This window comes from Phocoena sinus, chromosome 15, assembly GCF_008692025.1.
Source record: "Phocoena sinus isolate mPhoSin1 chromosome 15, mPhoSin1.pri, whole genome shotgun sequence".
NCBI classification, from domain to species: domain Eukaryota; kingdom Metazoa; phylum Chordata; class Mammalia; order Artiodactyla; family Phocoenidae; genus Phocoena; species Phocoena sinus.
In genome coordinates, this window is record NC_045777.1 from 80172484 (window position 1) to 80200121 (window position 27638).

Consider the following 27638-nt stretch of genomic DNA (forward strand, 5'->3'; position numbering starts at 1 on the left):
ACCAGAAGGCCTCTAAAGTCGGGGCTTCTACTATTTTCGCTTTTTTTCAAAGGTTCCGCACATATCCTGTCCTCAGCCATCGATGAACGTTTGCACCCGCAGAGCTCTCCACCTGCAATGTTTTCCGCCCTGACCCCTTCGCCCTTCACGGCCCAGCCACCTCCTGGGGCACCCTCAGCACCACGGGCCTCCCCACTGGCCTGCGCCCACATGTACCAGATGACAGACAAACGTTAAGGTAGGTTGTGTCTGATTCCAGAAACCTGACCTTTCTGATCTTAGGACAGACAATTCCTTTATCGTGGCACTCTTGGTAACACTGAAATGGCGTCATGCAGGGCACAACCCAGAAAGAGAGAAATGAATGCGCACTCAGTTCTTCTGGCTGCCAAGTTCATGGCCGCTGAGTGGGGGGGCAGAGGCTGAGCCCCAGGACTAATGATGAGCACAGCGGTCACCTGCTCAGGAGGGGTCACTTCCTAGCTCACACGTGGCTTTCCAGAATTCTCTTTTGTTTTCGATCTGTTGCCTACGGCCATGTATAAATCAGTTATGTATATACAAATCTTTTCAGGTATTCAAAATAAACGACAGTTAGAAGAGTTCTTTTCAGAGAGCACCAACAGTTACTTTCACTGACGTATTTCCATGAAAGAGAAGAAAAAAAAAGAAAGGAAAAAAAAATCAACTCAGTTCTAGTCTAGGGCACGGAACAAAGCATTCTGCCTCCTTAGATGGTGCCACGGAATTCTCTGGGGGTTCGACCAGCCCTTCCTCTTCTTATTAATGTGCCATGCAAATGCCCCACCCTGACTTAGTCACCAAAACCGAGGAACTGATTGCTTATTCAAGGAAGCTGAGTTTAAAGCACTAAAACCGTGGACGTGTTCTCCTGGTCATTTCATGGGTACCAAGCAAGAGCCGCACATTAAAAAGGAAGGTCGGCCTGCCCCTAACTGGGAGCTGTGGCCCTGGGACTCTCCGGCTGCGTAAGGCCACGTGCAGCATACAGCCCTGCGGTGCTCATGTCAGGGAGGGGACACACGTGGGACCACCCACGTTAGAGAGGGACGCAGCTGCTATCTTCTCAAGAGGGAACTGGTGGTCGGCTGAGTGAGAACAGTGACGAGGAGCCATGGAATTCTCCACAGCTGGAGAAGATTCCGGAACCCGCAGTTCCTGCCTGACACGCTGGGAAAAAGCTGGGTATTTTATAATTAATCCGAGGAGACTGGGCCATCCTTTCGTCGGTATGGCTTGCAATAATCCATCTGGGCGTGGAAGCTTGTGAGCTACAGTAACGAAGTGCTCCCAGAGTAAAAAGTTACAAAGCTGAGCGCATGGGCGACTCCTGTCAATTCTCCATAAGGTGATGAGTGACTGAGTCACATTTAGAGAAATCTGTTCCTTCTCCTTCCTTTCTCCCCGTTTTGGAGTTGTCTCTTGTCTCCTTCTTTCCCTTGGGGCAAAAAGATTAATCACACCAAGGAACCATGAATATGAAATGAGCTTTAAGGAACGAAAAGGAAAAAAACAATCCAACTGTAGATCACATCTAACTAGGTACCTACGTACTACCTACACGGATACACACACGTATACCTTCATTAACATCTCAAGGCTTTCTTCTTTAAAAAAAAAAAACACCCTCCTAACTGATAAGCAATGACCACAGGCCACACTCAGAGAAAACAAGCCTTACTTGGTCCCTCCTTTCTCCTTCTCTGAGCGCTTCCTCTGCTTCTCCTGAGCACTGCTACTGCTACGCAGGGTGCATGATAGCTGGGATGGGAGACAAACAAACGGGAGACTCGGAGAACCAATCCCAAAGGACCACCTGCACCTCTGTCTTGCCATATTAGATTAACGACAACCCAAGACACTGGGGACTTTGAAAGAAGCCAACAGAAACATGTGTATAGAGGGACTTCCCTGGTGGTGCAGTGGTTAAGAATCTGCCTGCCAATGCAGGGGACACGGGTTTGAGCCCTGGTCCGGGAAGATCGCACATGCTGCGGAGCAAGTAAGCCCGCGAGCCTAGAGCCCGCGCCCCTCAACAAGAGAAGCCACCGCAATGAGAAGCCCGCGCTCCGCAACAAGAGAAGCCACCGCAATGAGAAGCCCTCGCACCGCAACAAAGAGCTCGCCGCAAGTAGAGAAAGCCCGCGCGCAGCAACGAAGAGCCAACGCAGCCAAAAAGAAATAAATTTATATTAAAAGAAATGTGAAACTAGACTACGAGGAAATATAGGAACAGGTAACTGATCTGAAGTTCTGTCCTTTAAAAACCGTTTTTGTTTTTTTTTAAGTTACTCATATGACTGGTATGGAACCCTCCGTTCTCCTCATCAAGGCCTCAACAGCGCAGGTCACTCACTGAAAGTGGCATCAATTCTCCTCAGTGTCCAAGGCCATCACCCCACGTCTCGAATCATCAAAGGAATGTTCAGAAATGGTTACAACCACCAGGAGGAAAAAGTGATGAGGCACTGGGAACTCCAGTTTCTCTCTCCTTTATCATGAACCTGATCGGCAAGTTTGACACAGAAATCATTAAGGAAAATGGAGATGCTGAGGGCAACAGGGCTGGGCAGAAAGGCAGACAGGAATTCTTAGCGAGGAAAACGGAGTCCCGTGTCAGCAGTTTGCTGTTTAGTTGAGTGAGGCCCTCCACCCCCGGGGCACCTCATCGCCATGGAAACTAAGCACAGAGCCCTGCATTAGACCCACACGATCTCTGCTCAGACCGTGGCTGTGGACAGAAGGTGGGTCTTCCAAAGTCCTTCCACACCTGGGAGGCTGAACCGATGGCCGGGCCAGTTCGGCAGCCTAGATTCTCAGACACTGAGTGTTTCTCACCAATATTCAGGAACAGACCAACCCAGGGTCAGAATTACCTTCCTGCGGCCATCTGCTGCCACCATGCTGAGCTGCCTTGGGCAGAGGCCTCATGGAGCCACCGCCAAGGACAGAGCATCTTTCTGAGTCTGGGGGCCTCTTGGAAGGATTCCGTGGTAGCCACGGCGAGAGCAGGGAATCAGAATCCTGGAGAAATCCTAGGCCAGAGGCGTTGCTCCCCTGCCTTTTGGGGGGCAATGCTGAATGCTTCCTCCGAGACACTGTTTTTTTTTTTTTTTGGGGGGGCCACACTGCGCGGCATGCGGGATCCTAGCTCCCCGCCTGCGTCCACTGCGTTGGAAGCGCGGAGTCTTAACCACTGAACCGCAGGGAAGTCCAGACACTGATTTTTTAGGCTGTCAAAGAGCCCGGCGTCTCCAGTAGTCATTCATCCCACTGATTTACCAACACTCATCATTATAAGAGAATTCTGTGTTTCAAATCTGAATTCCACATACCGAAAGGCACGGCTACTTTAATTTTTAGAAACACTCCTGAAAGGATAACGCTGATAGTAAAGAAATTTCAAACAAGGAAAACTGCCACCCACAGTCTTGCCGCTATGTGATCATCTGTCTTTTCATTCTGACAAGCACTTTCTAGTCTCTCCTGATCCAGAGAAACATTTTCGCTTAGCTACCATCGTGACTTAAAATAAAAAAATTTCTATTTTCCTAGAATGTAAGAAGTAAGTTTTCCACCTTTCTCCACAATCACCATAATTATTATTTCTACGGATGGCTTCCCAACTGCTGACTCACAACAGGCGCGTCGAGTGAGAGGTCGGCCATCCACCTTCCCTCTTGCGGAGATGACGCAGAGAGGCCTGCCCGGGCCTCTTCACAGAAAGCAGGGGAAAGTTCTACAGCACTCACTTGTACCCAGGGGTTCACTGCCTCCTGCCTCCCTCCCTCCTTCAATCTGCAGGCTCCCCAAGAGTTTAAATCTCCTTATTTTATGAAGTAATTTGATCTCTTACAAATATCACTTACAGCCCTCTGAGGAGCTGTGTGAGTTGTTCCCAGGTTGGAAACGTGGCGGTCATAGGAATGTTGCAGCACAGCAGGGAGCGCTCGTTACACAATAGAAAGTAAAGAGCCATTCTTTAAGGATTTGTTCCGACACGGGGAAGGCTTTGGCATCCATCACAGCCGACCTGGGACTGCAGGTGATTCTTATTTTATTTAGAAACAAGGGGTTTTGATCTAAAAACCGTTAGTCACATTCTGCCAAGTCGGGTCCTGACTCTGAAGGGGCAGCAGATACTCGGAGAGTTTAACAGGGGGCCAGCTCTCCATTAGAGCAAGAGGCAAGGAGAATCTGCCATGCAAACGTCCGCAAAACTCTAGCACAAACAACCGCGTCCATTATTTTCTCTAATGTGTTTTGAGTGGGTGCCAGTGCTGGGTAAGTTCTCCAGTACCTGCTAATGAAATTGGCCAATGCAGAAAGGCAGGGAGAAGGAAGTACACCTGATCCTTCTCAGAGGGCCAACCACTCCATTTAGAGGTCCAGCCAAGAAAACCAAGAGCTTGGGCTAGATACAGCCTTCCACCCCTCAAGGTGGAACACCCAAAACACAAGAGAACGTCAGCCGGGAGCTTAGCTGCCCCCAGCGCTGGCTGCATCTGTGTGCGGGTTTGGAGTTTCGAAGCGGTGGAGGCCGCTGCCGCCCAGCTGTTCCCCTCACGGCACGTGTTTTCCCTCGTCAAACTTCCAGCAGGCTGGCGGGCTCCACGCTCCTCACTTAGCTTTGTTTGTGTTTTCAATGCATCAATGGGATATGGAGACTAATCAACATGTTTAGAAAAATAAAGAAAGAAAAAAAGAGGAACAGCTCACGATACTGGCTGTTCCTGGGAGCTGGGTGGGAAAAGCCTGGCACAGGCAGGCACACAGGAAGGACAAGGAGGGGGTCCAGGAATCAGCGGTGTGGGCCAGCCCGGGCTGCCGTGTCCAGGAGTCCACGTGGCGGAGATGTGACCTCAAAGACCAGGCCTCGGGGCTCTCAGATGCCGCCCGGAAGCAGCCCCAGCTCCTGGGCCCGGGCTCTAGGCCCTCCACCACCTGATCCCAGGCTGGACCCCAACCTCAGTCCCACTCTCCTGAGTGTCACGCCCTGAACTGCAATGCCCGTTCCTTGTCCCCTGTCCCCTGCTATGAGACTGGAAGCCCCCTGAGCACAGAATCCGTCTCTGACTTGGACCCCAGTCCCCAGCCCCCAGCCCCGAACACAGGGCCTCACACCTAGGAGCCGACGGACTGATGAAAGCGCACGGTGAGGCACGAGAAAACGCTGGAGGGACCTGCACTCGGCCGCCGACTCTCTCCTTCTCCATTAGAAACTACGACCTCGACGAATCCAGTCTGACTGGAGGGTACCATGTTTTCAGCTCACCGGATCCAGAACGAGGGATCCTTCAAGTCTCCCCAGTACAGACCAGAGGAAAACACAAAAGGCAGGGAAATGTTTCATTCAAAACACCGGACATGGCTAGTTACCTGAGCTCACGCAGCCCTGCTGCAGGGGGTCCTGGAGTGACGTCATGGAGTGCAGGACTGAACGAGAGAAATGGGTACAGTTAAACGAGGAAACAAACTTGGGGGGCGGTTACAGCTTCCTAATACCCGGAGCACAGCAATAAGGGCCCCAAAGGCCCAAGGGAGGGCACCCACTCCTTACGGGGAGGGCCAGAACGGGGCGGGGGTTGGGCGTCCATGCCAGCAGGCAAAGCACTGCCGGTAGAAAGCTGGGCCACTGGCTGGCGAGCAAGCGGAAGCCGTCACCATGAGACCCTTCGTTCTGCTCCTCTGGCTGATTTCCTTTCCTGCTTCCCTGATTTAGCTACTTGACTCTTACCTATATTTATGTATAAACAGCATTTTCCTAATTGGTAACGCGTTTTCTGCTGCTTATAAAATTAGCTAGGCACAATCTTCTCTCTCCCCAAAACGGAGTCAGTCCCATGGCAACAGGTGGTGGAGGAAGGGGGCTGGTTCTCGGGCAGCAGCTGATGGCGTGGCTGGTGGTCTCCCCGCACAGGCTCCCCTCCCCCACCGCCTGCAGCAGCCCAGGGCGGGGCTGCCCTTACCTGGCCCTTGCTGCTGTCCTTGGACAGGCAGGACGCCCTGGCCCAGCTCGCCGTTCAGCCAGAGCTGCATCCGGATGAAGGGTTCGCGGCCTTTTTGTGTCAGCTTGCTCCATGGCTTCGGCCGGGACAGCATGTCACTGACGCTGCCCTGGGACAGGCCCAGCACCTGGAATGGCGACCAAAGACACACAGCATCAGCACCCCGGGTCTGGTGTGAGGCCGCAGAATGTGTCAGTGATTCGCGCGTGGCCATGCGGAGGCGTGGTCGGGATGGGTGGCACATGGGGAGCGCTCCTGGGGCCGAGCACGGAACCGACCCCTGGGGGCGGGTGCCAACAGCCTGGGGTGGGGGATAAGCTTTTCAAGGTCACCAGTGGGCTGATGCCCTGACACGGGGAGCCACGGTCACAGTCCCAGCTTTCAGCTCCCAGGGAGAGGAGGGTGGGTAAACGGAGGGGAGGGGCTCCCTCCAGGGTCTCGATCCTGCCAAGCCTGCAGGCTTGTCGTCCTGACAGCCCGAGGAGGAAGCACTGAAACTCTGTTGCTCTTTGCCTGGCGGCGCCAGCAAAGGCCGAGGTGCTGGGGGCCAAGGACCCCTTTAGAGCAGGAGCGACGGATGCTGGCGGGACGCGGGCGCCCGTCGCCTTTGCTGGCGCCGGGCCAGCCTGGCATTTAGAAAGGTCTGCTCTCTCTGATCACATCCTGCTCGATGGTAGGGGCCCAGAGGTGAGCTGGTGGCAACCAAGGAGCCAGCCTGGGAGTGAAGCTCACTGCAGACGATCGACAAGTTGCACGTACATACCCGACTTTGTTACGCTCACATATGGCCATACATATGTATGGGCACAAACACCCCCCACAGGACACAGATGCAGCCCAGAGATATTTAGGGGCCGCATCCGATCACTCTTTGAAAAGTTCTCAAGTTCCAGAATAAACTGCACTCATGGGCCAAACAAGTTCAATGCTATTAAGTCTCTGCTAAATTTAAGGCATGAGCACAAATGTCTATTTAAATGTTCTCAAATGATATTTTTACAACGCTGAACTAGAAATTTCAAGGGACTTTCAATTCTCATCCTCATTTCTATTCACCCCGTCACCTTTTGCAAAGTTGGGACAAAGAGCTCACAACCGTGTTTCGAGGATTCATAGCACAGCACATGGCAAACACTGAACTCAAGGCAGGACCTGGGAAGGCGGGTAGGAAGTTGCGGGGCAGGCCACTGCTGACCCAGCCACGTGGCCCTTGGGGAGGCTGTCTTTTGCTTCTTTTGCTGCATTGGGTCTTCGTTGCTGCACGAGGGCTTTCTCTAGTTGCGGCGAGCGGGGGCTACTCTTCGTGGCGGTGCGCTGGCTTCTCATTGCAGCGGCTTCTCTTGTTGTGGAGCGCGGGCTCTAGGCGCGGAGGCTTCAGTAGTTGTGTCTCGCGGGCTCTAGAGCGCAGGTTCAGCTGTTGTGGCGCACGGGCTTAGCTGCCCCGCGGCATGTGGGATCTTCCCGGACCAGGGCTCGAACCCGTGTCCCCTGCACTGGCAGGCGGACTCTCAACCACTGCGCCACCAGGGAAGTCCCGGGGAGGCTGTCTTTTAGGGGACTGACTTTTAGGAGCGCTTCTCATTATGCTCAGCAATTCATTGCTTAATCTAAGACTATCCCGGGGTATGATGTTTATCTTATATTTTGCAGGCCTGGTAAATTCCCATTATTCCAGAATCTCAGTGACCAGGAAGTGCCGAGAACAGAAAGGGTCTGGTAGCCCATCCACAAACCATGGCCTTTCATGAGCCAGGGAAGGCCGATGTGGAAACAAGGGTCCTCGAGGCCAGCCTGGGCTCTGTGCAGCTCTGCCCGTGCCACCTCTAGCTGCGCATCCCTGGGCAGGTTGCCTCACCCCTCTGGTGCCCCAAGCACGTTCTGAATTATGAGAGAGGTACAACTACGCTTTACGTTGCTGTTTCTATCGAGTGCCTTCTGGTTCTCTGCACGCTGGTCGTCTCTCTCTGTGATCAGATCAGATCCTTTTGGCCGAGACAGCCTGCAGAGGCGCCTCTGGGCTCCACTTGGCTGGGGGGACAGAACTCGATTCAGTCACCTGCTAGCTTGGGGCACATAGTTAACTTCCCTGAGCCTCGGTTTCCTCATCTGTCAAATGGCGACTCTGCCACCCCCTCACAGTGTGAGACAAGAGGTCTAAAGGACCGCGGAGGGTGAGAGGGCCTCACCCAGAACCTGGCCCCCAACGGGGATGCCGCAAATGGAGCGTTCACCGGCCAGCCTCCCCGGAAGTTTGGGAGTGGGCGGGCCATGATGCTCCTTGGTTAACTAAGTGGGTGATGGCCACACCCTCCAGACAGATACGCAGTCCTAAGCAGTGAAGGGAGATGGGAAGACCCAGGCTCCCACATCGAGTCCCTTACCTTCTCCCCGAAGATCCTCTGACAGATGCCGTTCTTGGCCAGCTTCTCCTTCACCTGCCGGGTGAGCTCGATGGTGTCCACCTCCTGGTACATGTAGATCTCGTACTGCTCAGGGGTCAGCGGAGGGACCGAGGGCTTGGTGGGCTTCGACAGGGGCACGATGGGGGAGGAGGGCAGAGGGCTGTTCTGGGGTGTCTCGCTGCGGCTGGCTCCGGTGAGGCTCAGCTCTGAGCTCTGGGAGTACGGCGACTCGGCGCTGGGCCAGTCCTTCCAGTACTCTGACGAGGAGGGGCCCTGGAGCTGGCCGCGCTCGGCCCGCGCCTGCCCGCCACTGCCGCCGCCGCCTTTTTCTTTCCCGCCACTGGCTTCTTCAGCCTTGGGGTCTTCGGGGGGAGCGCTGCTCTTCCTCTCGGGCTGGACGGCGCTCCACCAGTGGTCTTTCCACACGCCGCTGCGGCCCAGCTCGCTCTTCACGTGTCTGAGGACCCCCTGTGCGGAGTCGGCCGCCCCCGGGAGGTCTGGCCCGGGCACGTCCTGGGACTCCTTCTTCAGGACCGGGGGGTTGGGCAGAGCGGGGGCACTGGAGTCGGGAGCCGAGGGGGGCTTCTTCAGGGAGACGGCTAATGGAGAGTAACCGGACACCGACGACATGGGCGAGGGGGGCATTAGCTTGGGGGTCAGGATGGCGATGTCCGTCTGGGACAGCGGCGCTGGCTTTAAGGCGGGGTCGAGGGCGGCCTGCTGGGCCTCCATCTCACGGCGGGCCTGCTGCAGGATGGAGCGGATGGCGTCGTCGGAGTTCCCGCTGCTGGACGCCGAGGAAGGCTGGGCCGGCTCTGCTGCGGAGCAAACACAGAGGTGAGACGGTGGCGGCACCGCCCCGTGCTTTTTCACTCCACTTCATCCCGACCCGACCTGCCACCGCATGCAGGTTACTGGGAAGAACCTCACGGCTCTGTTTTTCCAACGTTTCCCCCGTCGTGAAACGTTCACGCACCCTGTCCGAGCAGTGATAGAGGGGCCAACGCGCCTGCTGTGCGACCACATGGCCTCCGCGACACACCAGCCGAAGGGGTAAGCTATGATCACGAGTGTGATGGGGGGCGGGGCGGGGGGCGTTACGTGTGCAAACGCTCTGTGACTCTCTTTCCGGGATCACTTTAAACTTAACGTGCTCATGTGCTATATCCCAAAATTCCAGTGGTTTTGTTAGCTCAGATCCCCTTCTGGGTGGGTGACTACGGTGTGGCCACCAAGGGGGAGGGGGAGGGGGAGGGGGAGGGGGAGGGCCAGTGTGTGTGTGGGGCAGTGGGCAGGCCCTAGGTCAGGAACCCAGGGCAGTGACCAGGTAGTGGCAGGTGCCAAGTGGTCACAGCTGCCTGCAGCCAGGCCTGGTGGGGCCTCGCGGCCACGTCTGTGGTGGAAGGACTCCACAGAGCAGGGGCTTCGTGGGCACAGGGCAGGGGTGTGTCTGTGTTGAACCCCGGGTAGAGCACTCAGGTTTCCTCTCCAGAGGAAGGTCTGAGCTGAATCTACAGCCTGGTGCGCCTCTCAAGCAAAGTTCAGCCGCAGAAAAGCTGAAATGTGGGTGTTCTCTTACACAAGGCAGCTCTCAGGGAGCTATGAGGGCCAATTCCTGAAGCTGACTGACTGCAGAGGTGGGGCCATCCACCCTTTAACACTTCCTGCTCCTCTCTGGCAACGTCTGTTCCATAAAGCAGCTGTGGTCAAGTATATACCCAAGTAGCAAAAGCCTGTGTTGCGTTTAAAGAAGGGAATCTGGGGGCTTCCCTGGTGGCGCAGTGGTTGAGAGTCCGCCTGCCGATGCAGGGGACGCAGGTTCGTGCCCGGGTCCGGGAAGATCCCACGTGCCGCGGAGCGGCTGGGCCCGTGAGCCATGGCCGCTGAGGCTGCGCGTCCGGAGCCTGTGCTCCGCCGCCAACGGGAGAGGCCACAACAGTGAGAGGCCCGCGTACCGCAAAAAAAAAAAAAAAAAAAAAAAAAGGGGAATCTGATACAAAGTACTTGCTCATTTAAGTCACGGAGATTCTAGGCCAGGGGTACATTCCTGAGTCAATGCTAGGCAATGACCTAGAATGGTAACCGTTAGCAAAATAGACATCACACAGACCTGCTCCCCTCTGTGCTTGCCTCAAGGCTTGAAAACATTCACTCTATTTTTTTTTTTTAACAAAGTTAATTACTGCCGACCAGCACGCTCATGACAATTCTTTCAACTAAGTGTGGAAGACAGCGGTCGAAGAAGACTTGGACTCCGTACCGGTTTTCTGTACTTGCAGCTCCCTTTTGGCTTGTTCCAGGATGGACTTGATTGCGTCATCGGACCCGGTCTCTGAGGCTCGGATCCGGGTGGTGATGTTACCTGCAGGGAGAAGCCACACCAATGACATCAAACCCACACCTGGAACAAAACTTAGGGCTGCACAAAGACGTCATTCTGCTAAATAGCTGCTGAGTCGAGGCCAGTGATGACACGGAGGCAGGCGCGGCCTCCCGTTTACCTGTACCTGCTGTGCGGGCAACTCCACAGCAGGTACCGCGGCCCCGGGGCAGGAAGGGCTTCCTACTGACTCCACCTGGCGTCAGACAGTATTCGGCCAGTGGGACAAGCTCTCACATTATCCAAGCTGGACGTCACCCGTGGGGTGGGGCCAGGGAGAGCGAGTCATTTAATCCGGTATAAGAAAAAAGATGAAGGATTAAAAGGCAACGCTTTTTCTGTGAGTCATTTAAAAACAACTCCAACAGCTGCTTTAGCTTGGGACTACGTTCAAGGCTTTGTACGTGTCCTTGAGGCCAGTATCCCAGAGCGGAAAAATGGGCAGAGAGGGCAAGGGGTGGAGGCTGATTCTCTCGCTATCGTTTGCTCGTTTGCTCGTACAAGGTGAAGAGGCTGAAGGCTTAAGTTAAAACTTTCGGGTCTCTTATCACATACTATCTTTTTAAAATTTATGAACAAGGAGAGAAGCCTGCGGACATGCCTAAAGGACAGGAATTCCGTCTTTCGGTCACATGGTGATGCTCTGCCAAGCAGCCACGTGCACAGGTGCACTGAAGCTACTACGGCCCGGGGGCTGGCCCCGGTTCTTCCCGGAAGCCGTCCACGTGTTTGAATTGGTCACTACCTCACTAAGTGTGAACCGCCACATTAAACCATTTAAAAACAAGCAGACCGCCGGGACAAAACCCCATCGAAGCTGCGACTCCGAGGAGTGCCACGGGGGCTGGCGAGCAGGTTCCATTTGGGATCTGTCCCCTCTGTCATGCCCTCGACACATTTCAGAGTTCAGGGAAGGTACGAGGAAGCAGCAGTATCTCATCTGACTCAGTCACCTGATTCTTCTCAGAGCAACAAATGTTACTCTTTCACCTGCTTCTGAGAAAATGGGGAAAGGCGTAATTTGAATCTAAAGGGGGGTGGGTGTGGGATTCGCATTTTGGGGCTCATCTTAGTGGTGCCGCCCCCTCCTGCGCTCGGTAGAGCGCGGGCAGCTCAGGGGGAAGGGGCCGTGCGTACTTGAACCCGTGCTTTGTTTTATACTTACTAGCTCTGTTTTTCCATCAGGTTCCAGGCCAGAATCACACTGTACAGTTTTAACCCGAATACACAGCTAAGGACATGCTGCTTCCTAGGTTACTAACTGCAAAGAAAAACACCTGCCTGCGACATACCTTCAGACCCATTTCTTCGTTTCGGTACTTCCTGAAATAGTCTGTTCAGGCTCTGGCCTGGATTCTCTGTTGAAAAACAAGTGTGGTAAGAACAAAACAATCAGGGGGATGGTGGTGTTGACGTTATGGGCTGCGTGATATGAAATCTGAGCCGCCTGTCACTACAGAGAGGGCGCAGGGCTGCCTGTGCCACTTGGGAGTCACTAGAAACTTTGGAGAGGCCCTTCCCTGGCTGACCGGCTCACAGAGGCCACGGCTCTGCCACCAAAGGGGATCAGATGGACCTAGGTGGCGGCCTGCGGCACCAGCGCCACGGGGGTCAAACGGAGGGAGCAGGGCCGCCAAGCGGATCGCCCACCAGCCCCGGAACAAAGCTTGCATAAATCATCCAGAGACAGTCAATTTCGGTTAACAACGCCGTGAAAGCCTCGGTGCCCTTTGTGCGAATGGACGCTGTTTGAAGCGTCTCCCTTCTCCGAGTCTAAATCTCAATGCGTCTGAGAAGAGTCCCTTTCTCTATCACTGCTCACTTAGCAGAAGGATCCCCTGTCGTTAAAGAGGGAAGGAGTTCTTGCAGTTGGGGACTGGACGGACTTTTTATCTTTTTATGGGCGGGGGGTAGGAAGCGTGTTTTAATACAACTTTCATGTATTTTACTCAAGGCAGGCATGTTTCGCCGGTAATGCTAAACAGATCGCTAGCGGGACGTAAACACGGGGAGTGTGACCGTGGGCCTCGCTCCCACTGGTGCGGAGGGAGGAGGGGGGCGCACGTGGTCGGCCTGTCCTCCGCGTGGACCCAGCGTTGCGTGAGGACCGCCCCCGGCCAATGCCGCTGCTCTAGGGCCGGGTGGTACCCACGGGCCGCCTCCCCATGTGAGGCCAGCACCTAAGGCCGGAAGGATCGCTGGACACGAAACGCATCAGAACGTCGAGCGTGAGGTAATTCCCTCCGACTCAGTACGTGGTATTGAAACAGCGAGTCTACTACGCGTGAGGTGCTGAAGGATTTTCAGAGGCCGGACCACCCCCCAGGTCTAACAGCCTTAGCTCCTGCCCCTCGGCCCTGAGCTCCGGCAGTGGCAGGACTGAGAGCTGTACCTGATGTGATGCACAACAGATGTCTCATCTCACAGACACACAGACACACACACACACACCTCTCCATGACGGGCTCACACATGGGCACCAACCCATGAGTCTCTCACCTCTTTGTCTGCCTTGGATGCTGCGAAGAGCCAGGATGTTCTGCTCGTCCGAGAGGAACTGCTTCATCTTGTGAAACGGCTCCTTGCCACGCACCGTCAGCTTATTCCACGGCTTGGGCCGGGCCAGAATCTCGCTCACGGACCCTTGGGACAGTCCCAGGACGTAGTGTCCGAAAATGCGCTGCCCGATGTTGTGCTTGATGAGCTGCTCTTTCACCTGCCGGGCGATTTCTGCAGTGTCCATCTCCTCGCCCTCGGAGACGCTCCCAGCACTTTCTGACTGGCTGGGAGACGGGGCCATGCCATTTACATCTGGGCTTTGTTGTAATGGACTTTGGGAAGATATGGAGTTTGTGCTGTATGGACCTGTTGAAAAAATCATGCTTGTGCTTCCTGCTTCCTGCATGGCCTTGGAGTAGAAGGACTGCATTAGCTGTCGTTGGAGGAGAGAGTTTAGTGCAAATTTTCCCGTAGAAGCCAGGGGCAGGCTGGGGCTTGCCAGGGATGAGCTGAAAAAGTCTTGCGTTAACCCCGCTGGTGAGAACTGGTGTGTACCATTAGTATTGGAAGCCTGCTCCCCCGTGTTGCGGGGCAACTGAGAAGGAGGGGAGGCCGGCAAAGGTCCAGGACGCCGACTCTCAGGCTGGTCTTTCCCTTTTCTCCTGGCTGACCCTACAAGGAAGGGCAAACATAATGCATTATGGGGGATTCAAAAGGGAAAAAAAACCAAGACCAGGATGCAAAGTTTGCCCCGCAAAAGGGAAAAAAAAAAAGTGCAGTTTTTTTTTTTTTTTTTTTTTTAAACAAGGGCCAATGAGGTGTGTTGGTTTGTTTTTCAATTGAATTTTTAAATTAGCCAAACGAGGCCCCCCGGAAACAAGCAACATGCATTTCATGTTTGCACCTTTCTTGTACGTTGCAGCCTGGAGAGTTCCCCTTGACATAGACTCAAACTCCTAACGTGACAAGGAGCCGGTACCACACACAGTAAAGAGTCGGCAGGTCGCGGGCCTCTCATCAGGCCTCTAGCATTTGAGCTATAACCAGAAGGGCCCCACCTGAGGAGCAGCAAACACTGACATTTTGGGACCAACGGATTCTCACACCACTTGCTCTGAGGCGAACGCACCGCACCGAGTCCACTCGATCGAAGGCACGCACATTTTAAGAATGAAATACCATCGGAGCCCGAGACACTCTTAAACGCTTTACCAGCTGCCAAACCCGAAGCAGTCAGTGACGCCACCACTTCGGGACGAGCAAGAAAGGCTAAGGATGGGGGAGGCGTTCCCAAGGAAAACCTGACAAAGGAAGAAAAGCTCCACTGAGCCGGGAAGGGCAGGGCCTGGCCCTGGAAGCAGCCCCGGAAACACCACGGGAGAGGCCGCACAACCGAGAAGAGACCAGAAAAGCCACCGTCCGCGAGCGAGCGCCCTCGTGGGCTCTCCCGCAGCACGGCCCTGCCTGCGCTCCGCAGACGCCCTGCGGCCTCGTGCCTCGCCTGGACCGTCTCGTCTCGGAGCGGGTGGGGGCGGGTGGGGGGGTGAGGAGGAGACGGACACTCGTTAGTCAAGGTTCTCATCGCCCGGTGACGCCCGCCATGCATCGGCCCAGACTCACGGTTCGTCTTCTTCTTCCTCGACCCCGGGAGGGGCCAAGCGGACGCGAGACCCTGTCAACCTACCACTCAGGTCGCTGTTGGAGATGCGCAGCGCGGCGTTCTCGGACTGCAGCGAGCGGTTCTTCTCCAGCAGCAGTACCTCCAGCGGCCTGGATGAGTCCTAGACGGGGCAGAGCGGGGCTCACCGCGGGGCCGCCGGAACCCCAGGATCCCCGCTCTGACCTGACCACCCCCCGCCCTCCCCCCGAGGACGCTCCACGCACGTGGAGAACACTCGAGTTCCTTTCTGAGGTAACTCATTCCGGCTGAAGTAATTTCTCTCTTTCTAGGCTCACACAGCTTCCAGACAGCTCATTTCTCCCTCTTCTGTACCCAAATCCGAGCATCTAGACCTACGCTTTGTTAGGCAAAGGGAGCCACAGACCTGTCAGAAAGGCCTGCAAAGGTGATCTCTTTTGGGTGCCAGCCACCAAGAGTCAGAGGCTGCCTTTTGGGCATCGGGAGCGGGCTTCCACGTGATGACTTAAAATTTTAATGGGCCACTGGGTTACGGTGCGCCATTGTCATCTTGCCCGTTTCTTGTCCACGTGAGGCAGTAGATAATAAAAATTCCTAAGTCAGTCAGTCCACTCGGGGCTGCTCTTTTAACACAACCTATAATCGTTTGTACCCACGTTCTCAGGACCTGCCCAAGTTAAATTGCAATTCCACGTGAACGCGGTTACCAGTTTCAAAGACACTAACTTTTCTCTTCTTGCCCCTTTTAAGTTAATTTGCTCTAAGTTGGCGGAATACCCTTGAGGAGAAACACCGCGACGGTGAAGCAGTGACGCGGATGCTCACGCACACGGAAAGCAAAGGGAGACCATGTACCTGCGTCCCAGCTCCCTCGGCCGGAGCAAACTCCATGGACTTCAGGATGCTGCGGAGAGCAAGACAGAGCCGTTAGCCCTGCTCGGACCTTTGGGGGCAGCCGCGCTAACGAGCGGCCACGTCACCGCTTCCTGCTCTCCAGGAACCGAGGAGCTGACAACTTTAACAACTTCCCTGGCAGCTTTATCATCTGATAGCGTCTCTGGAATAACTATTCGACTAGCAGTTGGCCAGCGAAAGTTTCTTGCCCAGCATGTAAATCATTCCATATGGAATCACACCAGGTCTGTTCAGAGTATAATTTTAAAGTTAAGTTGAACGCAGACGTAACACTGCCGCAAGTGGAATGTATTTGTAAAGCTGAGAAGGGCTGAAAAAGCTGTAATGAGGAAGCCGGGGAGAGGAACCGATGCCCCTGGCCGCTGCCCCTCAGGTACACTTGGCAGCTGCCGCCCGGGGATGGGCCAGGAGCGAGGTCCCACCGCTGGATGGCTCAAAGGCGGCAGCGGACTGTCTGCAGCCCAGGCTGGGGAAGGAGCCACTGCCAAGGTGTGGGCGCGAGGGCTTACGTCTCCTTTGTTCTCCTTACCACGGAAACTGCTCCGGTCTCGGCCTGTGTCAACAAGTCCGAGAGCTGAGTGAGCGCGGGTGCCCAGGACTGCTGTTCACAGCGTTCCGCACACGTGGACACTCCTTTCTTCCTGTGGGTCCCTGTGGCCCCAAGGAGCCCAGGCGCTCCCCTCACGCTCAAGGCGGGAAGGTGAGAAAGCGGGCAGCTTCCATCCCGGGCACCGGGCCTCCTGCACTCTCCCAGCTGGGACTCTAGCCTCGGCCCTTCTATAAGATCAATGGCAGTGCCATCCGGAGAGCACAGCGTACCCAGGGCCCAGGGGGCTCTCTGTGCCACGGCCCCCGGGAGGCTCAGTGAGGAGCCGACCGCTCTTAGCTCCCCCGTGGTTGTATCTTTGTGGTGGCCCCTGTCGTGTAAACTAACAAAACGGGAACGAGGAGCTCATAATTCTGTTTTATGATGAGCTGCTACCGAGAATCCTAAAAGCCTCGGGCCGCACTGCATCAGCCAGGAGAGAAGAGGCGAGCAGTCTGGACAAGCCTGTCTTTTCTTTGTGGCTGTCACACTGTTTGCAGCTATATTCTTGTCTGAGGGCCTCTTTAGGATCATGTAAGAAAAGACTAAGTGCGTCTGAATTTATACTGAAAACATCAGTGTCTCTTCATTTATTTATTTTTATTTATTTTTTTGCGGTAAGCTGGCCTCTCATTGCTGCGGCCCCTCCCGCTGTGGAGCACAGGCTCCGGACGCGCAGGCTCAGCGGCCATGGCTCACGGGCCCAGCCGCCCCGCGGCACGTGGGATCTTCCCGGACCAGGGCACGAACCCGTGTCCCCTGCATCGGCAGGCGGACTCTCAACCACTGCACCACCAGGGAAGCCCTCTCTTCATTTATTCACCAAGTTTACCGACAGCCTACTACGTGCCTGGCGCTGTGCAGACTCAGAACCACTTCTCATCCTCAGGGACCCTACGGTGATTCTGGGTGGAAGACAAAATCCAAACAGCACCAGCGGGAGAAAACCCGGGCAGGAGACGGGTGTGTCTCATGAGATGTCAGTGTCTGTGAAGGGCCTTGAAGGAGCAAAAGGCTTTACAGACTCCTGGGGTGGGGCACGGTGGGGACCTCAGGGGAAGAGATGGGACGGAACGGGCGCTGGTGCGCATCCAGAGGGCGTGTGGATCACCAGGAACTGGGAAGCCAGAGACACCTTCTAGCAGAAGAGCCACCTGAATGGGGCTGTGCTGGGGCCGTGTTGGGCAGATGTAGCAGAAGCGCTGGCAGGAATGTGGGAGGCTGTCCTGGGAGAGGGTGAGGGCCGGCGAGTGGCCGGGCAGGCGGACCTGGGAGGGAGCAGCCTGGGGCCAAGAAGCCTTGGTTCTCGGGGAGAGAGGTGAGCTCAGAGGAGTGGGTGTGGGCCTGGCCTCAGCCTGGGAAGGGCGGGGGCTCGGGAGAAGGCCTTCAAGTCAGTTTTTTTGCTTCAACGCTAGGGAGGGCACACATTGTTTTTGTTTTCGTTTTTTTTTTTGCGGTACGCGGGCCTCTCACTGTTGTGGCCTCTCCCGTTGCGGAGCAACAGGCTCCGGATGCGCAGGCCCAGCGGCCATGGCTCACGGGCCCAGCCGCTCCACGGCGTGTGGGATCTTCCCGGACCGGGGCACGAACCCGTGTCCCCTGCAGCGGCAGGCAGACTCTCAGCCACTGCGCCACCAGGGAAGCCCTTTTTTTTTTTTTTCTTTTGAGGCGGGAAGAGGGAAAGGGATGGGGAGGCGGGTAGAGAAGTAAAAAATATACCCCCCGGAAATGCGGTGAGGGAGAGGACAGAGCTCAAAGAAGCTGGACCTGCAGAGAGTTGAGGGGGTGTCCAAGGAGGCGTGCAGAGGCCCGCTGTGTCACGGGGGTGAGGATGCTCAGGGAGAGAAGTGAGTGGAGCCCCCGGGAGTCACCCCGCCAGGGAGGAGGCTGCTGACGCAGGGGGCGAGAAGGTCGAAGAGGCCTTCACGTGGGCTTTTTTAGCAAACCCGAGGAAATGGAATTAAGAATCTGAAGAACAGCATGGGGAGTGGGTGTAGGCTTATTTTAAAAGGAGAAATTAAAAATGTCAGCAAGAGCGAAACGAGCTGATGGGAAGAGTAGGAAGGAAGGGACCAGCGTGGCGGGGTCAGCCTGGAGAGACAGGAGGGAGAAGCCGAGACCAGAGGAGTCGTTTCGAGGCAGAGGCTCCGGGAGCCACGGGCGTCTGTCCCCTCCGTCAGGCAGAGCACTGGGGGGTCTGCTGAGGGGTCGGGGTGCAGCTGGGGGCAGAAGGGTATGCCGAGGGCGTGGCAAGGCCCCCGGGAAGCAGAGGCGGCCAGCAGCAGGGGAGAGGCCCGGAGGCTGCAGGGACCCAGGCCCAGGGACCCCTCTGCAGTGTTTGCCAACCTGGCTGGGGAGGAGGGGGCAGCTCGGGTGAGACTCTTCAAGGCGAGGGAGGGCAAGGGGCGGCCGGGTGCACTGCCGGGGCACTGCCCGTGAGCTCTAGGCAGGCCAAGGGCAGCTCAGGGGAAGGAGTTTGAGGCGGGAGGGTCAGACTGGGCGCCGGGGCCCGAGGAGGGAGCTTCTAAGCGTGGGAAAGTGAGCATCAGCTCCAAAGGGTGACAAGCTTTCAGCTGCTGCCTCTCGGGTGGAGGCCGGGGGATCAAAGTCCCATAGTTTAAGCCAGGGAGGCGTGAGGCCTCAACTGGAAAATGTTTCCTTGCTCTGTTCTCCTTCTGTGTGGGGGACTTACAGCTAAAAAGTAAGCTCGTATTTTATATTTCTACAAAGGGCAGTATCTCCCGATTCCGTGCAGATTGGTACCTTTTATGCACAGAGTTCCATAAAAAGTCCAAAGAATTCAGGCACAGGCCCGAGTGCAAACACCCGCCACGGTGAGTAGCCCCGGATGTGGCCCAGTGGTGGACCTCAGCCAGGGGCCCCGCAGCTGCCCCCTCGCTGACATGGTGTTTCCTTGAGCACATGTCCCCAACGAGCCCTGCTCGTGAATGGCCGAGCTGCATCTCCAAACTTACTTTAGCTCTTTCTTCACCTCTTCATAGTCAGCCTGTCCTTTGAGTTTTTCTTCCAGTTGCTGAAAACAGAGAGGGATTTTATTAGTGGTCGTGTCTGAAAAAGGCTTGCTGGGCTTTGCCATGGACTGAATGTGGTGTCCCCACAAATTCAAATGCTGAGATCCTAACCCCCAACATGGTGATGGCACCAGGAGGTGGCGCTATTGGGAGGTGTCGAGGTCATGACTGGAATTAGTGACTTAAAAGACACCCCCGAGAGGCCCCTCTCGGGGCCATGTGAGGACACAGCGGGAAGACGGCAGTCTGTGAACCAAGAAGGGAGCCCTCAACAGACACAGAAAATGCTGGAGCCTCATCTTGGACTTCCAGCTTCAGAACTGTGAGAAACAGAAGTGTCTGCTGTTTACATCACCTGGTCTCTGGTATCCCATCATGGCAGCCCCAACGGGCTAAGACCGTTCACTGACTACGTCCCCTGCAAAGCATCCAGCAGCCCCGAGGGAGCCCAGGCATGCACAGTGAAAGGTGACAACTGTGGAGTCGTCCCTTGTCCTTTGCTTGTTGCCTGATGTTGAGTGGGCACAGGCGTGCGCGCACACCACACACACACACACACGGCAACCATAAGGTTGTAACATAAACCCCAATGAAAGTAGAAGGAAAAAGCTTTACAGAAGTGGAAAACCGAACAACGAAAAGGCCATTTTCTATGAAATCCCACAAAATGGCCAACAGGATGAAGAGACGCTCTCCTGGTGTTTTAAAAGCAGCGTGTGGCTTTTCACAAACTACGTGAGGCCAGCTGACATGTACGGTTAGTTGTCAACACCTCTGGTGGGACCCTGCTGATAAGAGACACGGCCCTTTTGTCACTGAGGTCAGCATCAGATAGGCACCAGGGAAAATGCGTTTGTATTTCTGGAGGGGTCCCCCCAGACGCGGGGGATTTTAGCAGCGGAGGCCGGTCCGCTGGGGGGGGTCACTGCTTTCTCCGACAGAAGGTCCTGCAGGGAGGGCCCTGGCAGGGCACCCTGGCCAGCAGGGCCACGGCTGGGCATGGCTGACTCCCTGGCCCTAGAATGCCCTTCAGAGGGAAGGTCAGGGGCCCTTTGGCAAGCTTCCCAGATGCGGTGATGCTCTGCCGTGCTCCATTCACCTCTGTGAGCTTACTTGGTACCCACGTGGCTGTCTGCGCCCGGAGCCCCGCGGGGCCTTCTTGCTAGGAAGAGCCTTTGCTGTAGAGTGGTCAGCAGAGGGTGCTTCCTTCTCTGAAGGTGACTTTGGCCTAGTTTGTTTTTGCCCTTCCCCCCTCAACCAAAGGAGTTCTTTGGGGGAAGGAAGACAGCTTGACATAAAACGCAAAGACTCAGCCAGCAGGGGGTCCCGACCCTTTAGCATCTTTCCAAGCCTGGGGCGAACAAATTCCAATTCTTGAATCAACAGGCCCTTCCCATCCCCAGGGCTTCTAGTTACCTTTTTAGGCTCTACTTGACCAGCCACGTCTATGATCACAGTTTAAAGCCGGCTGAGAACATTCTAGAATGTGGGGAGAAGATTCCCACCTGGCCCACTAGCCTTGATGCTCACCTGAATCCCACGTGGCCCCATTTAGCCCGTCTTTTCCTTTTGCCTTTGCTGGCGGTTCCTTGTGTGTGTATTTTCCATGGTGTAGAATTGCTCTGCCCTAGTTCCTTTCTAAGACCTCTTGCCTGTATTACAATGGTTTCTCCTCATAATCAAACAGGGTAGCATGCACTCATTTTCCGACAAAAGATGCTGAGAAGGTGCTCATGAAGACACGATTCTTTCATTCTCCTCCCTGTGGTCGGAGAGTGGGAAGCCTGTCCTAACACAAGATTGCCCAGCGCTGCCGGGATGCAAAGCACCTTCGGAGGGTGGGACTCACTGACGCTGCACGCGGAGCACGCATAAAAAGTGGTCACGTTCAGAGAACAGGAGACGGGCAGGAAGAACGGCAGACATGAAGCTTCTGGACCTGGCACGGCCCAGAACCTGGAGTCAGCTCTGTCACTCACGAGCTGGGCCCTTTGGGCACGTCAATCAGCGGCTCATCTGTGAGACGGAAGACCGGTGACCTCCAAGTACTGAAGCGAAGGGGCACGAGACAAGGAGCCGGTGCAGATGCTGGCACGAGGGGCCTCGATGCGGGGACCACTGTCGCTGCCAGGTCCTGCTGCGGGTTTCCTGAGAGCACGGCTGCAGGCCTTCGATCAGCCCAGATCAGAAGGTTTTCGGGCTGGAATCTGTCTGGTTAAATATGAGTTTTCACTGAGAACCAAACAGCTTCCACTGAAATTTCTTGCCAACCTGCCTGGGGGGCAGCATAGTCAGGAAAGAACCCAAGATGGCGGCTGCAAACCTCTGTGGAGCAGACACCTGGACGGGGGCCTGGTGGGGGGACGCCTCACAAAGCCCGTCCCCCACCGAGCTCCCAGTGGAGCGCTCGTTCTCAGGGACCCTGCGTGTGGCGGCAGGCTGGGGGGTGGGCCGGGGCAGGAGGCAGGTGGCGTGGGCCCACACAGGCAAGAGCCCAAGTGCCCTCAGCTCTGTTCTTTGGCCAGAAACTCCTTGCTGGGCGCCCGTAACGTCTGGTTTCAGGGGGGTCCTGCCCAGAAAGGGCAGCAGGTGCTCCTAGGATTTTGCCGAGGCTCGTCAAGCAAGCGGGCCAGAGCCCAGGCCCGGCTCCGCACCTCACATGTCATCTTATCCAGTTATCGCGACACGTCTGCAGAGCATCTGTCTGTCCGTCCAGAGAAACAAAGAAAAAAAAAAAAACCCCACAGGGCGTCTGCACCAAAGGCCGTGGCAGAGCCCGAGGCTGCCCAGAGCAAGTGCAGGAAGCAGTGAGGCACCGGCGGGCTGGGGCCTGACAGCCCCGGGCCAAGTCCTGGCTCCACCACTTAGCTGCAGAGGGACCTTGGAAAAGACACTGAACTTCTCTAAGCCTCGGTTTCTCATCTATAAAATGGGGATAACGGTACACACGGGACAGTGCTTTCCTGAGGACTACATGAAACTGTCGTCCCCTTGGTACCCACGGCGGATTTGGCTCCAAGAAGCCCTGTGGTACCAAATCTGCAGATGCTCTAGTCCTTACCACAGAATGGCGTAGGCACTTGGCCCTCCGAATCCGTGGATGTGGAACGTGCAGAGACAAGAGCCCCAGCTGCAATACTGAGTGCTTAGCCTGTGGTAACGCACTCAGTAACGATGGTGACTGTTATTACTGTAGTTATGACTACTTTATCCCTGGTGGCTGGTACTGAATACGACTAAAGGGTTCTGAAGACACTCTGTGGTCCTCAATACAGGTGCTCCATTTACGAAGTTCTCCACAGCCCAGTCTGCCACCTCCGAGCGTCCCTGCGGCTCTTTGGCAGATCCACGGAGGAGGACGGAGGCCCAGAGCGGCTCTGGCTGTCTGATGCCGATGGCAGGAAAGGCAGCCCCACATCCTGCGCCCTGAATGCAGAATCCGGCAGGCGGGTCGCCTTCCTGAAAAGGGGCTCTTGTAAAGGAACCCACTCTGACCTTGTATAGAGAAGGGAGGAAAGGTCTAGGGCGGAGCTGGGCTTCGAGCTCAGTCCCACTTGGCTGTGACCCTGGGTGACGGGCTTAGGCTGTCGGGCCCCACGCTCCTCATGTGGGAAGGGGGGAAGAGTAAGAAGGAGGGTTTCCAGGGGACAGTGGTGAGGAAATGTCGGATGCACAAGTGCAGGCTGCAAGCACCCCTCAAACGCGGTGGTTTTATGAGACATTAATCGCACACGTTTAATACCATAGAGCACGTATGTGGTTCCAGAACTTAGGAGGAGCTCATCAAATGTTTCTTGAATTGCTAGAAGCATTATCTATCTGAAGTTCTTAAAATCCTGGCTAAGACTCAAATAACGAGGTAATTTAATTTAAAATGCAAAGCATTTTGGTGTGCGGCAAATTAGGTACTGAATTTATAAAGATATCTGTCTTAGTCAAGTTATCACATGGGGCCTAGGGCTACCAACTTAAGGGACCTCCGGCACAGAGACTAATGCAAAGACCCTCGAAAGACCTCGTCCTCCGGGTCGCACAGCAAGGGGTCAAGGTAGCAACACGCCTTTGTCGCACAACGGACGGGGCCGGAGAGGCGACTGTTGCGGTTACAGGCAGCTCTGTCTTCTTCCTCTGGGATAATCGGAGCCAGGCTTTCGGCAGTGCTGTCTGAAGACCCACAGCTCAGGTTAGGGGCGTCGGTGTGTGACCCCTCAACCCTGACGTGGACCCCGGGGCTGAGGGGCCACCAGTCAGAACCCAGCGGGGTGTGACTGGGCTCCCTGGTCCGGGCAGGGGTCTGAGGTTGACTCTGCCTCTCTGGGGTCTGGAACTAGGCAGCGTGCCCCTCCTTTTCACCTGAACGGGGACCCCCTCAGGTCTCCACTGTTCCTTGGTGAGAGGTGGCAGTTACGTAAATTTAGGATCTGCTGAGGCTAGCCTGGGGGAGAAGCCCAGGGACGCCCAAGGTGGGTGCTGTGCGTGCACTACAGGGAGGCTGAGAACGCAAGACAAAAAGGGGAGACCCCCCCCCGCCCCCAGGCCAGGGGGTGGGGAGAGTGACCATGACGTTGGAGGCCTTGCTGCCAGCTGGAGAAGTGCGGCTCTGGAGACAAAAGGGGGACCCCTGTGTGGCAACCCCATCACAAGTCACCTCCAACCTCCATGAACTGTGACCCAGGCACAGGGCGGACGGGAGCAACTCCTTCTCACGGAATGGTGCCACCATCGTCCAGGAGGGTCCTGGCTCAATATTTCAGCTACTTGGACATTGTATGGTTGGCTAAGTGGGCCACAAGCTGGGGATCATCTGCAGGTGAGTATCTAGATTTACTCACCCAGTGAGCAGGGGCTCGTGTGTCTAAGAGGATTCACCGTAGATCCCCACAATTAGCTCCCTGAAGCATTTCCAGTAATGCCCACCGGTTTGCAGTGATTTACTTACGACCTCAATGCAGATAACTGGTCTTGAGGCCTCTAGCACGATGCCCCAGAGGGAAGAGGCCCTCGGTTTCTTCCCTCTGGGGCGTCTCCGCTGCTGCCTCCCTTCCCGGGGCCCCCTTCACCCCCCTCCTCCCCGTGGAAGGCTCACTGCTTCCTTCAATCTGTGCTCACGGTGCCTTCAAGATGCAGCCAGGACGAGGCTCAGGGAGGCTCGGCTCCCGGGCTCTCTGATACTGGGATGTGTGACGTTAAAACTCACTCGTGCCGTCCAGGGAGGGCAGGGGCCACGGAGGGACACACACAGGCCTCCCCGCTACAGCCACGGGCTGGCTGGCACCTCCTCCCCGAGACAGCGATTATCATCACGCCCACCCGCGGCAAGCGACCAACGGAACGTGGATGTCGGAGCTTCACACACTGAGACGATGATGAGATGCTCGTTAAAACGCGGTCAAGGGCAGCCCCGGTGCAGAGGAAACACACGGCCGGTGAGGGAACTTATGTAACCAAAGAGGCAGCGTCCAGAATTAAAGGCACTGAACGAGTGCAGAGGAGTGGCTGTCGGTCTTTGGTCCTGTCCCCACCCCGCGAGGGACACACTGTGCCCCACAGTGGCTCAAAAGGACCCATCGGAACCTCGGGAGGTGGCGTGAGGGGTGCGGAGGGTTGGGGAGGCTTGTGCAGTTTGGAAAAAGGCCCCCAGGTGAATGGAGCACACCTGCCCACCCGCCCACCCGCCCAGTGAGAAGTACTGATCTTTAAAGCAACTGCAGAAAATATCATTTCTCCCTAGGGGAGATGGGCCCCAGTCAGTCTTTCTCACAAACGCCCATCTTAAACCTGAGCTATTGGTAGCATTGCCTCCTGTGCCCTAGCGAGTAGCATGCAGGTGACTGCCGCGTTACACTGCCTCTGTACTGAAGTGTTCCAACAGAAGACCCCAGAATAGTGTTATCAAAAACAGCAGGCTTGCAATGGCAGTCGGCTTATTTCACTAATTGTGAATGCGGAATTATCCTTGACAAGCGGCACAGTACTGCAGTACTTGTCAGATCAGGCAGGAGGAAACAGCTCCCACTTCTGAGTTGGTTTCGATGTCTCTTTGAAGGTTACTGTATGCGGCTAGTGATGGTGACCTTGGCTTGAAAAAGTAGAGTGCAGGGAGAGAGACTGGTAAACATCCAACTGGCAATTTATCCTCATAATTCTCAATCGGTTACGAAGGTGAAGGGAAGAAAGCATGAGTTGCAAAGAGGGGGAGTGTTTCAAGGTGCTCGGAAAAGCAAACCACTTAGTCCCCAAACGTGTTCCATTACAGAGTGCACCCCCAGGGGGTCCTGGTGGAGGAGACCCCCAGTCAGCTCAAGACTCCATAATCTCAAGACTTGTCCGTGGGACTTCCCTGGTGGTCCAGCGGTTGAGACGCCACTCTTCCACTGTGAGCGGGCGCGGGTTCGATCCCTGGCCGGGATCCTGCATGCCACACGGCATGGCCAAAAAAAAAGACTTGTCCGTTACGCCTCCTGCCCTTGTGAGACCAGTGCCCCTCATCCCTTCAGTGACCGTCATCAAGCACATTCGCATTTCTCTCCGAGGTCATGGTCAGCGTCCATGGTGAAACCACCCACCACGCCAGGATGCTGAGAGACAGCTGGAGGCTGGAGCATCTTCAGACGTAGATCCCAACCCGAGCCCACAAAGCTGGACAGCACTGTCCAAGATGGAAAAGACGGGGTGTCGGGGGGTTGGGGATGGTGGAAGCGGGAGGAGGAGGAAATGGGAAGCTCAGGGGCAGCTCCCGGCTGCTTCCAGCGGCCACCCCAGCTGGGCCCCAGACCCCCGCCACAAAAGCATCAGGTGGTCGATTTGACAGGTCTCATTCATAAAATATTTTTCTAGTAATTGTTTCGCTGCTTAGTTTAGATTTGAGACTATAAATTATACACGTTAGGAGAAAAAAAAAGCCCAGGGTAGTATCTCATTCAATTAACCTTATTCCCTTGGGCGAGGGAGGCTGACGGGCCCACTTGGGGAAGGCTGATACCTACTGCGTGTGGGTTCGATATCAGGGAGAGCTTCACTCCTGGCGACAAGGGGTTAAGATAATTAAAATCAGAAAAGTCTTGTTACTGGAGGACATGTTTTGATTATTAGATCAGATGAAGATAAGGGAGTAATAATTTTGGAAGAAGTATTGCCGAATTGTCTCATTAACTGCACAGTATTAAAGAATTCCCCCAAGATACAGATAAAGAACATTAATTTGTGAAACTGCGTTTCATTTTTGGTGAAGGCAAACATTAAAACCTTAACTGATTTAGAAGAAACTGCTCTATAATAAAAAACGTAAGGTCTACAGCCTCCCTCTCACGTAGTCAAACGCATCACGTACTTGAGTCGAAGCCTTTAACTGTTACAAAGGAGGGGAAGGCCAATTATCCAATAGCAGGGCCACTGCTGGGGTCAGAAACGGCTATAACACGAGGAAATGACACTGAATCTGGAAATAAAAAGTGAGCACTGGCACTCAGTGGGCAGGCCGATGAGAGCCTCAGCGTGACTGGGCCTCAACCATCTCCCCATCCCGGCAGGACCGTCTCCTCTGCGGGGCCCGGGCACCCGGCAGTTTCTCAGACAGTGGATGAAATCCACCCAAAGGGGCAGAGAAAGGATCTAGTGAGGATGAGCTGTGGGTGCCCCGGCGCCAGCGAGGTCAGGCCAGGGGGCTGCCGGGAGGACAAGACTTGCTGGAGACTGAGTTCTGCCTCAGAAACATGGTCATGCGTGGAGGAAAAAAAAAAAATCTCAATTAAAAAAAAAAATCAAAATGGGCCTAACCACATTCTGGAATTACTTTACATAAGAACAAGTTTTCCTGACATTTTTACAACCAACTCTGATCCACTTTCTTCAGAGCACAGAGACTATAATTGGCAGTCGGTCACTTATCCATTCACACCCGCCTCGAATGGGCGCTGAGCGGGGGCGGGGGGGGGGGGGGGTGCCCGGTGGAGCGGGGACGGCAGAGCGGATGCCGCGCCCTCGCCGGTCCTGTCTCTTCCCTGTCAAATAAGATACCACCGAGGAGTCCCTGCTGGCTCTGATGTGTGAATCTGGGGTGCCACGACTATCTCCACATTATGCTAACTTCAACAGATTGGGAATACCTTAAATAAAGTGTAATTAAAAAAACAGAACGTAAAAGGTTCTGGGTTGTG

At 55.3% G+C, this 27638-nt stretch overlaps 1 protein-coding gene across 11 annotated transcripts in view; it reads right to left on the reverse strand.

Annotated features, from left to right (window-relative positions):
* The window catches only part of CUX1 (cut like homeobox 1), a 375593-nt gene that overhangs the window by 56106 nt on the left and 291849 nt on the right, over positions 1-27638 (reverse strand). For 5 of the 11 annotated variants that reach the window (XR_004345751.1, XM_032604937.1, XM_032604934.1 and 2 more), the window contains 9 exons: positions 19426-19484; positions 15805-15853; positions 14995-15091; positions 13311-13982; positions 12104-12169; positions 10692-10793; positions 8411-9249; positions 5991-6156; positions 5401-5457 (listed from right to left, as the gene is read on the reverse strand). Coding sequence is in view for 10 of the 11 variants with exons in the window: in XM_032604937.1 (XP_032460828.1) it covers positions 5401-5457; positions 5991-6156; positions 8411-9249; positions 10692-10793; positions 12104-12169; positions 13311-13982; positions 14995-15091; positions 15805-15853; positions 19426-19484 (2107 nt within the window). In the remaining variant the exon portion in view is untranslated. The remainder of the gene's footprint in view (positions 1-5400; positions 5458-5990; positions 6157-8410; positions 9250-10691; positions 10794-12103; positions 12170-13310; positions 13983-14994; positions 15092-15804; positions 15854-19425; positions 19485-27638) is intronic. The other 6 variants (XM_032604944.1, XM_032604943.1, XM_032604942.1 and 3 more) reach the window with 4 other exon arrangements.